The sequence below is a fragment of the Hemiscyllium ocellatum genome, chromosome 17 (assembly GCF_020745735.1).
Source record: "Hemiscyllium ocellatum isolate sHemOce1 chromosome 17, sHemOce1.pat.X.cur, whole genome shotgun sequence".
Lineage (NCBI taxonomy): Eukaryota > Metazoa > Chordata > Chondrichthyes > Orectolobiformes > Hemiscylliidae > Hemiscyllium > Hemiscyllium ocellatum.
This window is the reverse complement of record NC_083417.1, coordinates 74,818,643-74,839,642: the sequence shown is the minus strand read 5'-3', so window position 1 is coordinate 74,839,642 and position 21,000 is coordinate 74,818,643. Positions and strand designations below refer to the sequence as shown.

The following is a 21,000-nucleotide window of genomic DNA, read 5'->3' as shown; positions in this document are numbered from 1 at the left end:
TCTCAATTTGAAATGGCTTTCCTTGTATCCTAAGACCTTGTCCCCTTGTTCTGGGCCCCTGACCAGGGAAAATATCTTTTTGCTTCTAGTCTGCCTGTTTGTCAAGAATTTCTGTGCATTCCAGTAATATCCCCTTGAACTGTTGTGGTTCTGTTTGCCGAGCTGGGAATTTGTGTTGCAGACATTTCGTCCCCTGTCTAGGTGACATCCTCAGTGCTTGGGAGCCTCCTGTGAAGCACTTCTGTGATCTTTCCTCCGGCGTTTATAGTGGTTTGAATCTGCCGCTTCCGGTTGTCAGTCCCAGCTGTCCGTTGCAGTGGCCAGTGTATTGGGTCCAGGTCGATGTGCTTATTGATTCAATCTGTGGATGAGTGCCATGCCTCTAGGAATTCACTGGCTGTTCTCTGTTTGGCTTATCCTATAATAGTAGTGTTGTCCCAGTCGAATTCATGTTGCTTGTCATCTATGTATGTGGCTACTAAGGATAGCTGGTCATGTCATTTCGTGGCTAGTTAGTGTTCATGGATGTGAATCGTTAACTGTCTTCCTGTTTGTCCTATGTAGTGTTTTGTGCAGTCCTTAACCAGGATGTCACCTAGACAGGGGACGAAACGTCTGCAACACAAATTTCCATCTCGGCGAACAGAACCACAACAATGAGCACCCGAGCTACAAACCTTTTCACAAACTTTGATCCCCTTGAACATTCCAAAACTCCAGTGATTGCAGACCAGTTTAGATTAGATTAGATTACTTAGTGTGGAAACAGGCCCCTCAGCCCAAGAAGTCCACACCGACCCTCCGAAGAGGGACCCACCCAGACCCATTTCCCTCTGACTGATGCACCTAACACTGCAGGCAATTTAGCCAGGCCAATACACCTAACCTGCACATTTTTGAACTGTGGCAGGAAACCGAAGCGTCCGGAGGAAACCCACGCAGATGCAGGGAGAATGTGTAAACTCCACACAGTTGCTCGAGATGAGAATTGAACCTGGGTCTCTGGCGCTGTGAGGCAGCAGTGCTAACCATTGTGCCACTGTGCTGACCATATGACCCCATCTTTCTTCTTACAACAAACCTGCCATCCCAGGGATCGATCTGGTCAACTTTCATGGCACTCCCTGAATGGCAGATACATCCTTTCAGATAGAGACAAAAACTGCACACACCATTTCAGCTGTGGGCATACGAAGACCAATGTTTAACCTCAGCTTGCTCTTGTATTGAAATTTAGCCATGATCATATTGAATAGAAGAGCAGGCTTGAGGGTCAGATGGCCTGTTCATACTCATGTCTTCTAACAAACCATCTTGCAATGAAGGTCAACATTGCATTTGTTTTCATATCATATCAAACATATCATTTGTTTTCCTAACTCTATGTTTGCGGTCCGTTCTGGTGTACAAAAAAACATAGATTCCAGTCGATCACCATTTAAATAATGCACTGCCATTTATTTTCCTGCCAAAATGGACAACTTCACATTCTTCTACTGCATTTGCAATATATTTGCCGCCTCACTCTACTTGTAAAAATTGCCCTGAAGCATGTTTAAAACCTCACGATTCAAATCCCACCTAATTTTGTTCGGCATGGACTGGTTGGACCAAAGGGTCTGTTACCGTACTGTATGGCTTTAGTCGTGTCTGACAAAATTCTTAACTTTAAGTTTGAGGTGGTGAGAAGCAGGATAGTTAAATGAAACCAGTAGACGTGATGTATGCACGTGACAATACAAATCAAAATCAAAATTCTGATTTCCACAAGATGTTTAAGCTACCCTGCAAGGCTGTTTAGTGCATTAAGAGCCCATGAAGTTGGGGATTCGGTATGGATGAGAATTGACTAACAAATTGAAGCAAGTTGGGAATAGGGGGATGTTCTCAGGATAGGAACCTTTTACCTAGTGGAGTGTAACAGAGATCAGCTCGGACCACTGTTATTTACACTACATATAAATAATGAATAATGAAATTAAACTTAACATACCATTGCCAAGTTGTAGCTGACTTAAGTAGATGGGAAAGTTAATGCAAAGGTTGGTAGGGTGGAAAGTGAGGACCGGGGGAGGGGTGGGGTTCTGTTCTTGTTACGGTTGGCGGGGTGGGGTTTGAGGGCGGAGGTGCAGGATGTGGGTGAGGTGCATTGGAGGGCATCTTCAACCATGTGAGAAGGGAAATTGCGATCTCTAAAGAAGGAGGCCATCTGATATGTGGTGGAACTGGTCCTCCTGGGAGCAGGTACAGTGGTGGAATTCTGAATACGGGATGGCATTTTTGTAGGAGGTAGGGTGGGAAGAGATGGGAGTTGGTGGGTTTGTAAAAAAACTGTTTAGTGCCAAGTTGCTCATCATTAATGGAGATGGAGAGGTCCAGGAAGGGGAGGGAGGTGTCAGATGGTCCAGGTGAATTTAAGGTCAGGGTGGAATGTGTTGGTGAAGTTGATGAACTGGTCAACCTCCTCATGGGAGCACGAGGTGGCGCCAATGCAGTCATCAATGTGGCGGAGGAAGAGGTGGGAGTGGTGCCGGTGTAACTACAGAAGATGGACTGTTCCATGTAGCTGACAAAGAGACAGGCATAGCTGGGGCCCATACTGGTGCCCATGGCTGCCCCTTTGATCTGGAGGAAGTGGGAGGATTCAAAGGAGAAATTGTTAAGGGTGAGGACCATTTCAGCCAAACTAATGAGTGTGTCAGTGGAAGGGTACTGTTGCGGATGCCAGGACCCCTCTATTCCTGATGAAGGGCTTTTGCCTGAAACGTCGATTTTCCTGCTCCTCGGATGCTGCCTGACCTGCTGTGCTTTTCCAGCACCACTCTGATCTAAACTCTGGTTTCCAGTATCTGCAGTCCTCATTTTTGCCTATAAGTAGAGGGAAGGCAAGTGTGAGGATGACTCGAATCTACAGAGGAATATAGACGGGCTGAGCGAGTATGCAGAGATTTGGCCGTTGGATATAATGCGAGAAAATGTGAGGCTATGCATTTTGGCAGGAGAATAGAAGAGCTGAGTATTATTTAAATACAGAAAAACTGTAGAAAACTACAGTGTGGAGGGATTTGGGGATCTTAGGGAAGTCTTGCTAGAACTAGACAAGGGCACTAGTTAGGCCACAGCTAGAATACTGTGAAGAGTTTTGTTCCCCTTATCTAAAGAAAGATATACTGACATTAGAGGCAGCCCAGAGAAGATTCACTGGATTGATTTCAAGTCTGGGTGGATTTTCCTGTGAGGAGTGGTTGGGTAGGTTTGATGTCTGTTCATGAATGTTCAGTAGAATGAGGGGTAATCTTACTGAAACACATAAAGTGATGAGGGGACTTGACAGACTAGATGCTGAGAGGTTGTTTCCCCTGCATCGGTGAGTCTAGGACCAAAGAGCAGCATTTCAGGTAAGGTGTCACTGGTTTAAGGTAGAGATAAGGAAGATGATCATCTTGTGAAATTCTTTACCACAGAGGGCTGTTGAAGATGGATCATTTAAATACAATCAAGATAGATTTTTAATCAATAAAGGAATCAAGGGTCATGGGAATAAGACAGGAATGTGGAGTTGGAGGTTTGCCTTGATCTCATTGAATGTTTAAGGTAGTGATTCATAGATTTCTGAATACCTATGGCTTATATGATTGGAATGGGGTAGGTAAAAGGCTTGAAGTATTTGATCAGTCACAATTGTTTTGAATGGCTGGGCAAGCTCAATGTGCTGAATAAACTGAATCGCGAATCTTATTCCTCAAACCTCCTTAGCTTACCATCATTCCACATGACCAGTTAATCAGTCCAGTTCACTCTGACTTCATCAGTCAAACTCAGTAAATGTTAGTTTCTAACATCAATATCTAAGACCTCCTATTTAGCACCTATATTTAGACACTATATCAGATTACGTCAGAAGCCAAGTAATAACCGCGGAAGTAGACCATTTGGCCCTTCAAGCATATTCTGTCATTCAGTGTGATCAAGACTAATCTTGGGCTTCAGCAGAACATTTTCCTGTCCCGTTCCCCATATCCCTGCTTCCCTTGGAGACCAAAAATCTGTCTAGTTTATCTATGATCTCTTTTATTTAGTAATGAATTACCACAATCCAAAGAGTTACAGTCCTCTAGGTAATTAGATTTCTCTTCATCTCAGCCTTAATTATGAGCCCCTTATCACAAGACTGTGCCTCCCACACCCCCTGCTGTACTCTGTGTGCTTCCCCCACCCCCTGCTGTACTCTGTTACTCCCCCAGCCCCTGCTGTACTCTGTGCCTCCCCCAGCCCCTGCTGTACTCTGTTACTCCCCCAGCCCCTGCTGTACTCTGTGCCTCCCCCATCCCCTGCTGTACTCTGTGCCTTCCCCACCCCCTGCTGTACTCTGTGCCTCCCCCACCCACTGCTGTACTCTGTGCCTCCCCCACCCCCTGCTGTACTCTGTGCCTCCCCCACCCCCTGCTGTACTCTGTGCCTCCCCCACCCCCTGCTGTACTCTGTGCCTCCCCCACCCCCTGCTGTACTCTGTGCCTCCCCCACCCACTGCTATAGATTCCTGAGTCATTGGAAGCAATCTCGTGTGACCACCTTGTCACACCGCTTCAGGTTTGTGTGCTTAAGTCGGGTCACTTCTCGATCTTTAAAATTCAAAATAATATTGACTCAGGTCTGTTCAACTTGTCATAATAGGACAGCTCATCCCAGTGACCATTTTAATGAAGTCTGCGCCATCAGTGCAATTATTACCTTTTAAAACATATTGAGACGACACCTGCAGACAGTCCAACCGATAGGTCTCACCAGTACTGATCTCTGGCCTGGCACACTGTCAGCTCCTTGCTTCTGTTATTTACTGCTTTGCATCTACTGTGACTTCTTTATTTATACCAGAGTAAATGCAAATATGTTGTTCTTAATAATTGGGACTGCAGTGAAGCTGGCTGACAGCATTTGAATTCTTAGAGGTAGCATTCTTGGTAATGTTATAAATTGAGAGGAAGGTTATCCAGATCTTCAAAAGGATGTGGAGAAGTTGGGATGAGTGGGTAGATGTCAGGTGCATTTCAGTGTAGAGAAATGTGAAATGATTCCTTTTCCTAGGAAGAATACAGACAATGTATAATAAAAGATCCAACTCTAAAGGGAGTGAAGGAGAAGAGGGTCATGGATGCAAATGTAGATAAGTCACTGAAGGTGGCAGTGCAGATAGAGAGTGATTAATAAAGCCTACTGTGTTCTGGTCTCTATTAATAGGAGTACAGAGTACAAGTGCAAACAGGTTATGTGTCTTATACAAAAATAACATGTTCAGCCTCAGCTGGAGTAGTCTGGACACCATCTTTAAGAAAGATGAAGTCAATAGAGAGAATGCAGAAAGGATTCATGAGAATAGTTTCAGGGATGAGGAAGATACAACAATAGATTGGTGACTTTATGCTTGTTTTTCTTGGAGAAAAGAAAGTTGAGAGGAGATGAATTGAGATGTGTAAAAATCATATGGAGCATGTACAGAATGGATGGGAAGAAACTTCTCACTTGTGAAATGATTGAGAATGAAGTTCAAGATAGTTAGTAAAAGAAATAAAGAAAACATTTTCACGCAGTGAGTGGTTCAGATCTGGAATGTACAGTCTTGAGAGTGGGGAGGCATTTGGGAAAGAGCTAGACTGTTATTTCAAAAGAAACAATATGCAGAGTTGTGGTAAGAAGGCAGGACAGTGGCAGCAAGTGAGATTCTCATTGGACAGTTGATGCAGACACAATGGGGCCGAATGGCCTGTTGTGATGTAATCCATTCTGTGATTCTGTTGACTGGATGTACTTCCCACATTGTCTGAGTTCATTATGTTACGGGAAGCTTACAGCAGGGAGAGTTTTTACTTCAGAGCAAACACTGTTCCTGTAGCTTCCTGAAGCACCCTGCCATAAACTCTATTTTTCGCTGCAGGAAATAAAGGTCTGGATAAAGAGCCATACCTTGATGATGAGCTCACTCTCATTGGGTTGTTGTTGACTGATCTTCACCTTTTATCTTTCCTAATAGGGGAATCAGGACTTGGCAAATCAACTTTGATCAATTCGCTCTTCCTGTCAGACTTGTACTCCAAGGAATACCCTGGGCCCTCCCTCAGGATCAAGAAGACTGTCCAGGTGAATGATGTTCTCATGTGCAGGAGTGCACCTGTGTGTTCGTGGGCATGTGTTCACGTGGATTTGTACAGATTGGTTTGTGCACATGTTTTTGTGTGTGTGTCTCCATGTGTATAATTGTTGGCTTTCTGAGCAGGCTGTGACCAATCAGGTCCTCTGGCCCATCCACCATTCAATGATAGAACAAGGTAAAATACTGTACGTGAAGAGCCCCTTCGGCCCTCCAAGCCTGCACCGATCCAGATCCTCTATTTAAATCTGTCGCCTATTTTCCAAGGATCTGTATCCCTCTGTTCCCAGCCCATATCTGGACACATACATAAATGTCTTAAATGATGCCATCATTTAAATGGGCGGCACGGTGGCACAGCGGTTAGCACTGCCTCACAGCTACAGAGACCCGGGTTCAATTCCTGCCTCCGGCGACTGACTCTGTGGAGTTTGCACCTTCTCCCCGTGTCTGCATGGGTTTCCTCCGGGTGCTCTTGTTTCTTCCCACAGTCCAAAAATATGCAGGTTAGGTGAATTGGCCATGCTACATTGCGGTAGTGTTAGGTGAAGGGGTGAATGTAGGGGAATGGGTCTGGGTGGGGTTGCTCTTCAGAGGACTTGTTGGGACGAAGGGCCTGTTTCCACACTAAGTAATCTAAGTCATGCCTGTCTCTACCATTTCCTCTGACAACGCGTTCCAGGTACCTACCACCTTCTGCATAAAGAACTTTCCACACACATTTCCTTTAAATGTTCCCTCTTTCACCTTGAACTCGTGACCCCTAGTAATTGAGTCCCCCACTCGGGGGTGGGGGAGGGGGGGGAGAGTTTCTTTCTATCTACCCTGTCTATACCTCTCATGATTTTGTAGACCCCAGTCAGGTCCATCCAAAATCTCCGCCTTTCTTATGAAACTAATGCTAATCTACTCAACCTCTCTTCATAGCTAACGCTGTCCATACCAGGCAGCATCCTATGAGGTCATAGTTGATCTGAACCTATCTTCATGGAATGATACACGCTTACCACCAACTGAGTGAAAAGCATATCTAGATGGCCTACCACCTATCCTGATACTGTGGGCTGTGGTTCTTGATTCTCTCAATCAAGGCAATCATTGTTCCTGCACCTAATGTGTCCATTTCTGGTGGAATTGTATAGTTTTGATCAGTTCCTCTCATTCTTAAATCAAACAAATACAGGCTCAGTCCAACCAAAAGAGAAAATGCTGGAAAATCTGAGCAGGTCTGGCAGCATCTGTAAGGAGAGAAAAGAGCTGACATTTCGAGTCTAACTGACCCTTTTTCTCTTTTGGTCTCGGTCCATCCAATCTCTTCTGATCAGATAGTCCTACAAAGCCCCAGAACCTCCCCTGTACTCCTACAATGGCAGATATATCCTCTGTTCGGTGGGGAAACAAAAACTGCAATCCTCCGGGAACAAAAACAGGAATTGCTGGAAAATCTCAACAGATCTGGCAGCATTTGTGAAGAGAAATCAGAGTTTTAGGTCAGTTGACCCGTCACAGCATTGATGGTAGCGAGGAAAATGTTGTTTTAATGCTAAAGATAGTGTGGAGGGAGGGGGTAAGCAGTAAACAATAGGCAGAGATAGAGCCCAAAGAGATGGAAGAACAGTTGGACAGACAAACGAGTGGAGAAACATCAGTTTAGGAGAATGAATGGCTGCTAATGGAGACTATTAGTAGTTTGTGTGAATAATGGGTTGTGTGTAATAACAGCTGAAAATGTGTTGCTGGAAAAGAGCAGCAGGTCAGGCAGCATCCAAGGGGCAGGAGAATTGACATTTTGGGCATGAGCCCTTCTTCAGGATTCCTGAAGAAGGGCTCATGCCCGAAATGTCAATTCTCCTGCTCCTTGGATGCTGCCTGACCTGCTACACTTTTCCAGCAACACATTTTCAGCTCTGATCTCCAGCATCTGCAGTCCTCACTTTCTCCTGTGTGTAATAGCAGACTATGTGATAACGAGGTGAAAGTGAGTACTGCAGATGCTGGAAATTAGAGTCAAGAGTGTGGTGCTCCTTGGATGCTGCCTTACCTGCTGTGCTTGTCCAGCACCACACAAGTGATAACAAGACCTGGTGTGTGGGGATTGGTGTAAGGATATGGGAGAAGGTACCTCAAGCCCTAACATTGTTGAACTTGCTGTTAAGTCCAGAAGGCTGGAGAGTTCCCAAGTGGAAAATGAGGTGCTGTTTTTTCAGCTTGTGCAGAGCTTCACTGGAGCACTGCAGCAAGTCTGAGACAAAGATTTTGGCCAGGGAACAAGGTGGCATGTTGAAATGGCAAGCATCCAGAAGCTGGTGGGGTTTTGTTCCTGGACAGAACATTAATGTTCTGTGAAGGAGTCAGCCTGTATTTCATTCCTGTAGTGTAGGGGAGACCTCAATGTGAGCAGCAAATGCTCACTAGAGTAGAATGAGTGAAGTGCAGATAAAGCACTGCTTCACCTGGAGGGTGTGTTTGGGTCTTTGGATATTGAGGAAGAAGGGAGTAAATGTGCCAATGTTACAACTTCTGCGGTTGCAGGGGAAGGGGCTGTGGAGTTTTGGATGGTGGTGTGAAAGAGGAGTGGACCAGGGTGACCCAGAGATAAGTGTCCTTGTGAAAGGCTGACATGATGGGAGGGGAATGTGTATCTGGGCACAGCAAAAGTGGCAGCTAATAATCCTGTTTGTGTGGATGCTGGTGGGATGATAGGTGAGGACAAGGGGTACCTTTCACTGTTGTGCACATCGAACCTGGCTGAGGGTCCTGTCAACTACGGTGCTGGAGAATTCTCGGCTAAGGAAGAAGGCGGACTTGGAAGATCAGGTGGATTGATGGTGCTAAGTTGCCCGTGGTGTCCAGGAATCTACAGGCTAGGTGGTTTATCTGTGGAAAATAGTGTTACAGGCTGGGTCTGAGTGGGATGGGCAGTGTGGAATTGATGGGCAAAATGGCCTGCTTCCATGCTGTAAAGATTTTGATTTCAGAGGCTCCTTTACAATGTTGGCATCAGGACAACAGATAAAACAGAGGAACTGGGAGAAGGGAATACTCTTTACAGGAAGTAGGACGTGAGGATATGTAGTCAAGATAACTGGGGGTGTCAGTTGGTTTTTCGTGAATTTCTTTTTTGCAATCTTCCAGGTGTGACCTCACCAAGGCGTTCTGCAATTTCAATAAGACATCCCTACTTCTAAACTCAAATCCTCTTGCAATGAAGTCTAACTACCATTTGTCTTCCTGATGTCTTGCTGTAGCTGCCAATTTGGTGGGCAAGGACACCCAGATCTACACTCCCCAATATATCACCATTTCAATAAGCCTTTATCTTTGCTTTTCACACTGCAGCGTAGAACTGACATAGCCACAGAGACCAGCAGCCCACTGACAGAGAGATAGAGATTGTTTAATTTTGATAAATGTGAGGTGCTGCATTTTGGGAAGGCAGATCAGGGCAGGACTGATACACTTCATGGTAAGGTCTGAGGGAGTGTTGCTGAACAAAGAGACCTCAGAGTGCAGACTCAGAGCCCCTTGAAAGTGGAGTCAAAGGTCGACAGAAGAGTGAAGAAAGCAGTTGATTGCCTTCATTGTTCAGTGCATTGAGTATAGAAGTTGGGAGGTCATGTTGCAGCTGTAGAGGTTAGGCTACTTTTAAAATATTGCATTCAATTCTGCTCTCCCTGCTATAGGAAAAACGTTGTGAAACTTGTAAGGGTTCAGAAAAGACTTAAAAGTATGTTGCCAGGGTTGGAAGCTTTGAGCTATAGGGAGAGGCTGAATTTTCTGGGGCTATTTTGCCTGGAATGTCATGATAAAAATTTATAAAATCATGAGCATAGATAGGATGAATAGCCAAGATCTTTTCCCTAAGGTGCGGGAGTCCAGAACTAGAGGGCATAGCTTTAAGTTGAGAGGGACCTCGGGCAACTTTTTCTAAGAGTGGTGCATGTATAGAATGAGCTGCCAGACAAAATGTGGAGGCTGGTGTAATTACAACATGTAAAAGGCAGCTGAATTGGTATAAGAATAGGAAGGGTTTAAGAGGGATATGGGCCAAATGTTGGCAAATGGAACTAGATTAATTTAGGATATTTAGTCGGCATAGATGAGTTGGACTGAAGGGTCTGTTTACGTGTTGCACAGCTCTATGACATGATGTGAGAAACCAAGATGATAATGTACATAGGGAGAGACAGACTAGCACCCCATCGGTAGAGAGAAATAAAGAGCAGACAAAGGAGACATTGAGAGCAGCAGTTCCACACACAGTCAGAAACTCCCCCCATCTCCCGAGAGAGACAGAAGCAGAAGTGAATGTAATACAGCCAGGATTTTGCGGATGACAGAAAAATACGTGAGACAGCAAGTGGTCAGGATGACGCACCGAATCTACAGCGGATATACAGGGGAAGCTCGATTATCCGAACAAGATGGGCGGGCACTACTTCGTTCGGATAATCGATTAAATGCCATTCCTCTGCGGGCTCGGAGTTTTTAAAGTCTGCTCCCCATTCAGGAGACGAGGTAGTAGCACAGAACGCGCGAGACCCCACCCCCAATTCCATTTCCCAACCCTTAACGACACCACCCCCATGCACACCCAACACCATCCTACACCACCTCCCACAGTGCCCCCAACCCCAATACCCGCCGCGCCCCCCAACCCCGTCCAACACTGCCCCCGCCCCCTCTCCGGGGCAGCCGGATTGTACACCAACAACAACACCGCTGCTGTTGAGTTGCCTTTGTGTAGTAAGTCTCCAAATAGCGCGTGCATATAAGTTTTTACTGCACCATTTTGACAGGTTCCACCTTTGCCCTGTACAGGACAATGTTGGAGCGATTATGTGGGGATGGGAGGTGGGGAGAGGTGGTTTAGGGTATACCCCTCTGCAGAAACTCCAGGGAAAGTGTAGGGAGAGAGAGAGAGAGAGAGGGCAGACAGACAGTCATCTGGAGATAGTGCCTATCTAATCACCTTAAACAAAAAACACGATGACTGTTGGAAGCCAGTCTTTGATGTCATGTTTCCATTGGGACCTTGAGATCTCCTTCGGATAATCCGGCTTTTGGATAATTGGTATTCGAGTAATCGTGGTTCCCCTGTAGACAGGTTAAGTGAGTGGACAAAAACAAAATGAGTAGGACGGAATATAATGTGAGAGAATGTGAGGTTATGCACTTTGGCAGGACAAGTAAAAGCTGAATATTATTTAAATGAAGAAAGCTGCAGCACAGTGATCTTGGAGTCCTCTTGCATGAATCATAAGAAACTAACATCCAAGTTCAACTGATAATGGGGAAGGCAAATGAAATGCTGACCTTTATTTCAAAGGAAATGAAGTAAAAAAGAAGAGCATTGTTGCTATATTGATAGGTCTGTTGAGGTAGGCAACAGTCGGGTAAATGCAGTGTAACGCGGGCAAATGTGAAATTGACCATTCTGGCAGGAATAATAAAAAAGGAACATATCAACTAAATGGTGAGAGATTGCAGAACTCTGAGATGCAGAGGGATCCGGATGTTCTCGTGCATGAATCAGTATGCAGGAACCGCAAGTAATCAGGAACGTGAGTAGAATGTTATTGTTTATTGCAAAGGGAATTGAATAACGGCTTAAATCTGGGTAGATGGATTTAAAACAAAAACCTACAAAAATAGATTATCTTTAAGTTTAAGAGCGCAATGGTGAGATCACCTCTGTGTGTACACTCTTGTGCCTCTTACTTGAGTAAGGATCTAAGTGCTTTGGAAGCAGTTCAGTGAATATTTGCCAGATTAATAATTAGAATGGGCAAGTTGATTTATAAGGAAAGGCTGGATAGACGAGGCTTGTAACTACTGGCATTTAGAAGGATAAGATTTGACTCGATTGAAACACAAGATCCTGAGGGATTTGACGTGGTAAATGTGGTGAGGACGTTAACCGCTGTGCAAGAATCAGTAACTAAAAGTCACGATTTAAATTCAGTACAGAGATGAGACTTTTATTTCCTCAAAGGTCATGAAAGAAGGGATGGAAGGTTATCAGGGAGAGTGTAGATTTGAGTTTTTAATCAAATGTGCAATGATCTTGATTGGTAGGTAGGGCTCAAAGGGCTGAATGGCCTACTTCTCATCGGTATGTTTGTAAACCAAGGAGGCAGGGTCTCCATGAATTACTGGTTGGCAGCATTCTGCATCGTGCTCACACCTCGATAATCGATGAAGCTTTTTTTAATGGTGACCTCAATGCAGTTTCTTTATTTCCAGGTTGAACAGGTAAAGGTTCTGGTTAAAGAAGGTGGTGTGCAACTCACACTGACTATTGTTGACACCCCAGGATTTGGAGATGCAGTGGACAACAGTAACTGGTAAGTTTGTAACCCTGACAGAAGGTGAAGTATCGAGCATTTCATCTTGCTCCTCCCTCACCTCACTGAGAATCACTATCTTTCTCACTACCTTTGGAATATCCAAATAAGCATGGCTGCATCCAACAAACCAGATCTTGAGTGTGAAGAAATATAATTTCTGATTTTTTTTTCTGTCTGTAACTAATTTTTCGTAAGTCATATTGAAAAAAAGTCCTGTGCTGGCATCAAAGTTCTGCTGTGCATCCTGAGTGGACATCATTTGTATCTTTTCCCATGCCTTCATTTTTAAGGCCGAATTGTGATTGGGTCAGATCTGTGAGCCAACCAGTCGCATCTGTATCGTCACAATGTAAAGAAAGTAAGTTCCAAAGTTCCTATATTTGTTCCATAAGCGCATCCCTGCATTGGTACATTTTCCTATTCACAGCCAATTTTTTCAAGAATATGGCATGCAGGTGTGATTGTAAGTCACAACCAGACATAACACAAACAAGATCCATCAAACCTTAAGGCGGGTAGCATCCATGGAAAAAGAACAAGCTAGCTCTTAGAATTGAATTGTGTTATGGAGCATTCAGCTCTAACATAGTGTCATCTGGACTTGAAACACTAGCTTGCTCTTTTTCCATGGAGGCAAGCATACTGCTTTCTTCACTACCCTGTCTACCTTTGACTCCACTTTCAAGGAACTATGAACCTGCACTCCAACGTCTCTTTGTTTAGGTGGTGTTCTGGGGACCTGAGTTCAGATCCTCCTTTGGCATTTGAATTCAGTACAAACCTGGAATTAAGAGTTGTTGATTGTTGGGAAGAACCAACAATCTGGTTCGCTATTGTACTTTAGAAAAGAAACATAGAACATTACAGTACACGCCCTTCGGCCCTCAATGTTTTGCCAGACTGTGGACCCAATCTGAAGTCCATCAATCCAACACTATTCCATTCTCATCCACATGCCTATCCAACGACCATTTAAATGCCCTTAAAGTTGGCGAGTCTACTACTGTGCAGGCAGTGTGTACCACACCCCCTATCACTCTGAGTAAAGAAACTACTTCTGACATCTGTCCTATATCTATAACCCCTCAATTTAAAGCAATGTCCCCTCGTGCTAGCCATTATCATCCAAGGGATGATCCACCCTGTCTATTCACACAGTGGTCCTTCCACTGAATGTTTCATTACTTCTCTCTGTTCTTGTGCAGTTGGCAGCCAGTCATCAACTACATTGACAGCAAGTTTGAAGATTTCCTCAACTCTGAGTCGCGAGTTAACCGCCGCCAAATGGCTGACACCCGCGTTCACTGCTGTTTATACTTCATTGCTCCATCTGGACATGGGTGAGTGCTGCATCTGGGAGGGAGTAGGAGGAGTGGGGTGGGGGAGGGGGGGCGTCATCTTTGTCAACTGCACGATGGTTGGGGAGGAGAATTCTCATCAAAAACAGAGGAATCCCTGGTTTTGATCACTCTGACCCTACTGCAAAGGGCTAGTATAGGTAGGAAGAACAAAAGTGTCCCTCTAGAACTGTATATTCCTCTGGCTAGTGAATTTGTGAAATATGAATACTGTAAAAATAGAAGTTGCTTTTTGCCATGATTTCCTGTAGTAACCACGATTATTTAATCATTGAGAAGCCAATGTACTAATGGCCATGAGGGTGGTTTGGGTAGAGAATGGGCTGATGCATGGAGTTATTAAATCAAGAATTTTTGATCTGACAGATATGAAGACAGTTTTAATCCTTATCCAACCTGGTGCCACTCCTGTTACAGGAGTGTTTGATGGGACCAGTCTGGAGGCAACTTTACTTTTAGCCTACAAGTGGAGAGGGAGATTTACTGAATCTAATCCCTTGCTGCACTTCTCCAGGGAGTGTTTGGATACAGTGTAGAAGGAGATTTGTATAAATATGAAACTTTAAGAGTTAAGCAAACTTCAATAATCAGATCCCGAATGTTACTCTGCTGCTTTATTCATTTTTTAAAAGTTTAATTTGTTTGTTTAGCATGGGCATTGCTGACTAGGCCATCCTTTTTTGCCCATTCTCGAATACCCCTTGGGAAGGTGGTGGTGAAATAAAATGGGGTCACATTTGAATACCCTTTCTGAAGCGCTGCCACAGAGATTTGCTCTGTATATACATGAGTCAGCAAGATGATATTCACTTGGTAGTGTGCACTTGATCTTCTGTTACTAACTGCATTGAATGCTGAACTCAGTTTGGTGATTTGATGCAGATATATTGGTCCACAATCTTCACAGTTAAAGAAATAAACAAAGAGAAACTAATGTTGCTACTCACTTGAAATCTAATAATTCCACGTGTTTCAAATGACCTACAGGTATTTGAATTTCATTAGATATTATCAAGAGAGCACTAGTACTCCACAATGCCCTATCAGAAATAAAAGTCTGTTCCCTATGGCCATATAAATGCCATGGCTACAGATGCAGGCCAGAGGCAAGGAATCCTGCAGCAAGTAATTCACGTCCTGATTTCTAAGAGCTTGTGCACCATTGTCAGTGGTGTGATGGAGTATGCAAATTTGCCTGGACAGGTGCAGCTCTAACAATGCTCCAACTTGACACCATCCAGGATAAAGCAGCTATCTTGATTGTCACCACCTCCACTGGCATCTGGTCCCTCTATCACCAATGCTCAGTAGCAACAGTGTGTACCATCTACAAGCTACACTCCAGAAATTCTTCAGAGCTTCTTGAATAGCACTTTCCAATCCCATGTAGAAGTCCAAATACAACAGATAGATGGGAACACCACCATCTACAAGTGCCTCTCCAAGCCATTCACTATCGTCTCTCTCTCTTTTTTTCTCTCTTTTTTTTTCTCTCTCGTTTTTTCTCTCTTTTTTTTTTTCTCTCTCTCTCTCTCTCACACACACACACACACACACACACACACACACACACACACTTTCTTCGGTGTTACCAAGGTAGAAATCTGAACTGCCTCCCTGACAGCACTTAGGGTGTACCCACACCGCATTTGTGAGTTGCAGAAGTTTAAATGCAAGTAGATCCTGGCAGTCAGTTAGAGGAGAATACTGTTTGTTATACTTTGCTACTGTATCCCATTGTAGCTCTCACTTAAATGCTGGTGCTGTCTTCCAGGCTGAAGCCTTTGGACATCGAATTTATGAAACGTTTACATGACAAGGTGAATATTATTCCACTCATAGCTAAAGCAGACACCCTCACTCCTGAGGAGTGCCAACACTTCAAGAAGCAGGTAATTACGACAAGTCATCTTTGTATCGTGTGTCTTTAATGTGGTTAAGCTTCTCGATAAACTAGTAAGGTGGGGGTGTGGGACCCAGGGAAATAGTGAGGAAAGAGATCGATCTGAGATGGGTACAGCTGAGAACAGAAGTGAGACAAACAATCCGGGCAGGGAGGGACAAGGTAGGACGAATGAATTAAACCGCATTTAGTTCAATGCAAGGAGCCTAACGGGGAAGCCAGATGAACTCAGGGCATGGTTAGGAACATGGGACTGGGATATCATAGCAATTTCGGAAATATAGCTCAGGGATGGACAGGACTGGCAGCTTAATGTTCCAGGATACAAATGTTACAGGAAAGATAGAAAGGGAGGCAAGAGAGGACAGGGAGTGGCATTTTTGATAAAGGATAGCATTACAGCTGTGCTGAGGGAGGATATTCCCGGAAATACATCCAGGGAAGTTATTTGGGTGGAACTGAGAAATAAGAAAGGGAGGATCACCTTATTGGGATTGTATAACAGACGCCCCCCCACCCTCTGCCCCTAAATAGTCTGAGGGAAATTGAGAAACAAACTTGTAAGGAGATCTCAGCTATCAGTCAGAATAATAGGGTGGTTACGGTAGGGGATTTTAACTTTCCAAACATCGACTGGGACTGCCATAGTGTTAAAGGTTTAGATGGAGAGGAATTTCTTAAGTGTGTACAAGACAATTTTCTGATTCAGTATGTGGATGTACCTACTAGAGAAGGTGCAAAACTTAACCTATTCTTGGGAAGTAAGGCAGGGCAGGTGACTGAGGTGTCAGTGGAGGAGCACTTTGGGGCTAGCGACCATAATTCTATTCGTTTTAAAATAGTGATGGAAAAGGATAGACCAGATCTAAAAGTTGAAGTTCTAAATTGGAGAAAGGCCAATTTTGATGGTATTAGGCAAGAACTTTCAAAGCAGGTAAAGGGACGGCTGGAAAATGGGAAGCCTTCAGAAACGTGATCACAAGAATCAGAGATTCCTGTCAGGGTGAAAGGAAAGGCTGGTAGGTATAGGGAATGCTGGAAGACCAAAGAAATTGAGGGTTTGGTTAAGAAAAAGGAGGAAGCATATGTTAGGTATAGACAGGATAGATCAAGTGAATCCTTAGAAGAGTATAAAGAAAGTAGGAGTATACTTAAGAAGGAAATCAGGAATGCAAAATAGGGACATGAGATAGCTTTGGCAAATAGAATTAAGAAGAATCCAAAGGGTTTTTACAAATATATTAAGGACTAAAGGGTAACTAGGGAGAGAATAGGGCCCCTCAAAGATGAGCAAGGCAACCTTTGTGTGGAGCCAGAGAAAATGGGGGAGATACTAAATGACTATTTTGCATCAGTATTTACTGTGGAAAAGGATATGGAAAATATAAACTGTAGGGAAGTAGATGGTGACATCTTGCAAAACATCCAGATTATAGAGGAGGAAGTGCTGGATGTCTTGACACGGTTAAAAGTGTATAAATCCCCAGGACCTGATCAGGTGTACCCGAGAACTCTGTGGGAAGCTAGAGAAGTGATTGCTGGGCCTCTTACTGAGGTATTTGTATCATTGATAGTCATAGGTGAGGTGCCGGAAGACTGGGGGTTGGTTAATGTGGTGCCACTATTTAAGAAGGGCAGTAAAGACAAGCCAGGGAACTATAGACCAGTGAGCCTGACCTCGGCAAGTTGTTGGAGAGTATCCTGAGGGGCAGGATATACATGTATTTGGAAAGGCAAGGACTGATTCGGGATAGTCAACATGGCTTTGTGCGTGGGAAATATCTTACAAACTTGATTGCGTTTTTTGAAGAAGTTACAAAGAGGATTGATGAGGGCGGAGCGATAGATGTGATCTATGTGGACTTCAACAAGGCGTTTGACAAGGTTCCCCATGGGAAAATAATTAGCAAGGTTAGATCTCAGGGAATACAGGGAGGACTAGCCATTTGGATACAGAACTGGCTCAAAGGTAGAACACATAGGATGGTGGTGGAGGATTGTTTTTCAGACTGGAGGCCTGTGACCAGTGGAGAGACACAATGATCGGTGCTGGGCCCTCTACTTTTTGTCATTTACATAAATGATTTGGATGCAAGCATAAGAGGTACAGTTAGTAAGTTCGCAGATGACACCAAAATTGGAGGTGTAGTGGACAGCAAAGAGGGTTACCTCAGATTACAACAGGATCTTGACCAGATGGGCCAGTGGGCTGAGAAGTGGCAGATGGAGTTAATTCAGATAAATGCGAGGTGCTATATTTTGGGAAAGCAAATCTTAGCAGGACTTATATACACTTAATGGTAAGGTCCTAGGGAGTGTTGCTGAACAAAGAGACCTTGGAGTGCAGGTTTATAGCTCCTTGAAAGTGGAGTTGCAGGTAGATAGGATAGTGAAGAAGCCATTTGGTATGCTTTCCTTTATTGGTCAGAGTATTGAGTACAGGAGTTGGGACGTCATGTTGCGGCTGTACAGGACATTGGTTAAGCCACTGTTGGAATATTGCGTGTAATTCTGGTCTCCTTCCTATCGGAAAAATGTTGTGAAACTTGAAAGGGTTCAGAAAAGATTTACAAGGATGTTGCCAGGGTTGGAGGATTTGAGCTACAGGGAGAGGCTGAACAGGCTGGGGCTGTTTTCCCTGGCACGTCGAAGGCTGAGGGGTTACCTCATCGAGGTTTACAAAATTATGAGGGGCATGGATAGGATAAATAAAGTCTCTTCCCTGGGGTCGGGAGTCCAGAACTAGAGGGCATAGGTTTAGAATGAGAGGGGAAAGATATAAAAGTGACCTAAGGGGCAACTTTTTCACACAGAGGGTGGTATGTGTATGGAATGAGCTGCCAGCGGATGTGGTGGAGGCTGGTACAATTGCAACATTTAAGAGGCATTTGGGTGGGTATATGAATAGGAAGGGTTTGGAGGGATATGGGCTAGGTGCTGGCAGGTGGGACATCATGGGCAGGTTGGACCGAAGGGCTTGTTTCCATGCTGTACGTCTCTGACTCTATGATGTGCTTCGTACTAAGACCATCGGGCTATATAGGGCGATGGGTCAGACAATCAAAAGTGCACTTTAACAACTTCTAACAAGTATGTTAAAGGAAGATGGCGAGGTGCAGGCAGAGTGCTGTAGAGCTTGGGCAAGACAGTGAAGGCCAGCTGCCAAACGTGAGAGAATGGCAGCTCAATGTTCCAGGATACACGGCCTTCAGTTGAGACCAGGATGGAGCTAAAAGAGGAGGTGGTGTCACAATTTTGGTCACGGAATCTACTACAGCAGTAGGAAGCGATGACATCTTAGGAGGCACTCAAATGAAGCAATATTGGTTGAACGTAAAAACCAGAAAGGAACAATCACATAACAGGGAGTGTACAATTGGCCCCCTAACAGTCCAAGAGGCTTAGGAGAGCAGATATCTTGGCAAATTTCATGCAAGTGATGAAAGTAATACATTAGTTCAGCGAAGAGATTCATTTTGGAATATCGAGATTGAATGCTGAATACAGGATTAAAGATTGGATTCTTAGCAGTGTGGAGGAACAGCAGAATGTTGGGGTCCATGAACATACATCCCTCAAAGTTGCCACTCAAGTTGACAAGGTTGTTAAGAAGGCATATGGTATTTTGGCTTTCATTAACAGGGGGATTAAGTTTAAGAGCAGTGAGGTTTTGTTGCAGCTCTATAAAATCCTGTTCTGGCTGCATATTATAAGAAGGATGTAGATACTTTAGAGAGGGTGCAGAGGAGATTTAGCAGGATGCTATCTGGATTGGAGAGCATGTCTTATGAAGAGAGGTTGAGGGAGCTAGGTGAGTTGATAGTAGCGTACAAGGTAATGCGAAGAATAGGTAGAGTTGATGGTCAGAGATTTTTCGCAAGAGCAGAAATGGTTATCATGAGTCATAATTTTAAGGTGATTGGAAGGAGGTACAGGGGAGATTTCAGAAGCAGGTTCTTTACGCAGAGAGTGCCGGGTGCGTGGAATGCACTGCCAGCAGTTGTTGTAGAGTCAAGAGACATTAGGGGCATTTAAGCGACTGCTGAGCAAACACATGGATGGCAATAAATTGAGGAGTGTATAGGTTAGGTTGATCTTAGATTAGGCTAAATGTTTAGCACAGCATTGTGGGTCAAAGGGTCTGTGCTGTACTGTTCTATGTTCTGTGTAATGCAGATACGATTGTTGTCTGCAAAAGTCTCTGGCTAGCTACTCTATCTGTGCCTCTCATTACCTTGTACACCTCCATCAAGTCACCTCTCTTCCTTCTCTTCATGTGAAAAGCCTGAGCTTACTCAACTTCTGTTGGTAAGATATGCCCTTCAAACTAGGCAGCATCCTGGTAAATCTCCTCTGCACCCTCTCTAAAGCAGCTACATCCTTCCAGGAATGAGGTGACCAGAACTGGACACAATATTCCAAGTATGGTCTAACCAGGGTTTTATAGAGCTGCAGCAAAACCTCGTGCCTCTTAAACTCAAAATCAATCCCTCTGTTAATGAAAGTCAAGACAACATACAACGCCTTAACAAGACCAGCAACTTGGGTGGCAACTTTGAGGGATCTATGTACGTGGATCCCAAGATCAGGTTGTTTCCTCCAAACTGCCAAGAATCCTTCTTTAACCCTGTACTCAGCATTCAAATTCGACCTTCCAAAATGAATCACTTCACATTCATCCAGGTTGAACTCCATCTGCCACTTCTCAACCCAGCTTTGAATCCTTTCAATGTCTGCAACAGCCCTTGACACTGTCTACAACACCACCGACCTTTGTGTCGTCGGCAAACTTACTAACCCACCTTTCCATTACTTCATCCAAGTCATTTATGAAAATTACAAAGAGCAGAGGCCCAAGAACAGATCCCTGCAGGACACCACTGGTCACCGACCACCAGGTGGAATGCTTTCCATCCACTACCACTCACTGTCTTCTTTCAGCCAGCCAATTCTGTATCCTGACAGCCAAATTTCCCTGTATCCCAGACCTCCTAATTTTCTGAATGAGCCTACCATGGGGAACCTTATCAGATGCCTTACTGATATCCATATAAAGCAGCTGTTCAACTTCCATCAACTTGTCGCATCCTCAAAGAACTCAATAAGGCTTGTGAGGCGTGACCTGCTGACTATCTTTAGTCAAAGTTTGTTTTTCCAAATTGTCATAAATCCTATCTCTCAGAATCCTTTCCAGTACCTTGCTTTCCATAGACATTAGACTGACAGATCTGTAATTCTCAGGGA

At 44.3% G+C, this 21,000-nt stretch overlaps 1 protein-coding gene across 1 annotated transcript in view; it reads left to right on the top strand.

The window, feature by feature from the left end:
• Nucleotides 1–21,000, top strand: part of LOC132824045 (septin-7-like) — a 96,336-nt gene that overhangs the window by 41,850 nt on the left and 33,486 nt on the right. Inside the window, exons 3-6 of the mRNA XM_060838311.1 lie at nt 6,029–6,135; nt 12,392–12,492; nt 13,701–13,835; nt 15,628–15,745. Of these exons, the coding sequence (XP_060694294.1) occupies nt 6,029–6,135; nt 12,392–12,492; nt 13,701–13,835; nt 15,628–15,745 (461 nt within the window). The remainder of the gene's footprint in view (nt 1–6,028; nt 6,136–12,391; nt 12,493–13,700; nt 13,836–15,627; nt 15,746–21,000) is intronic.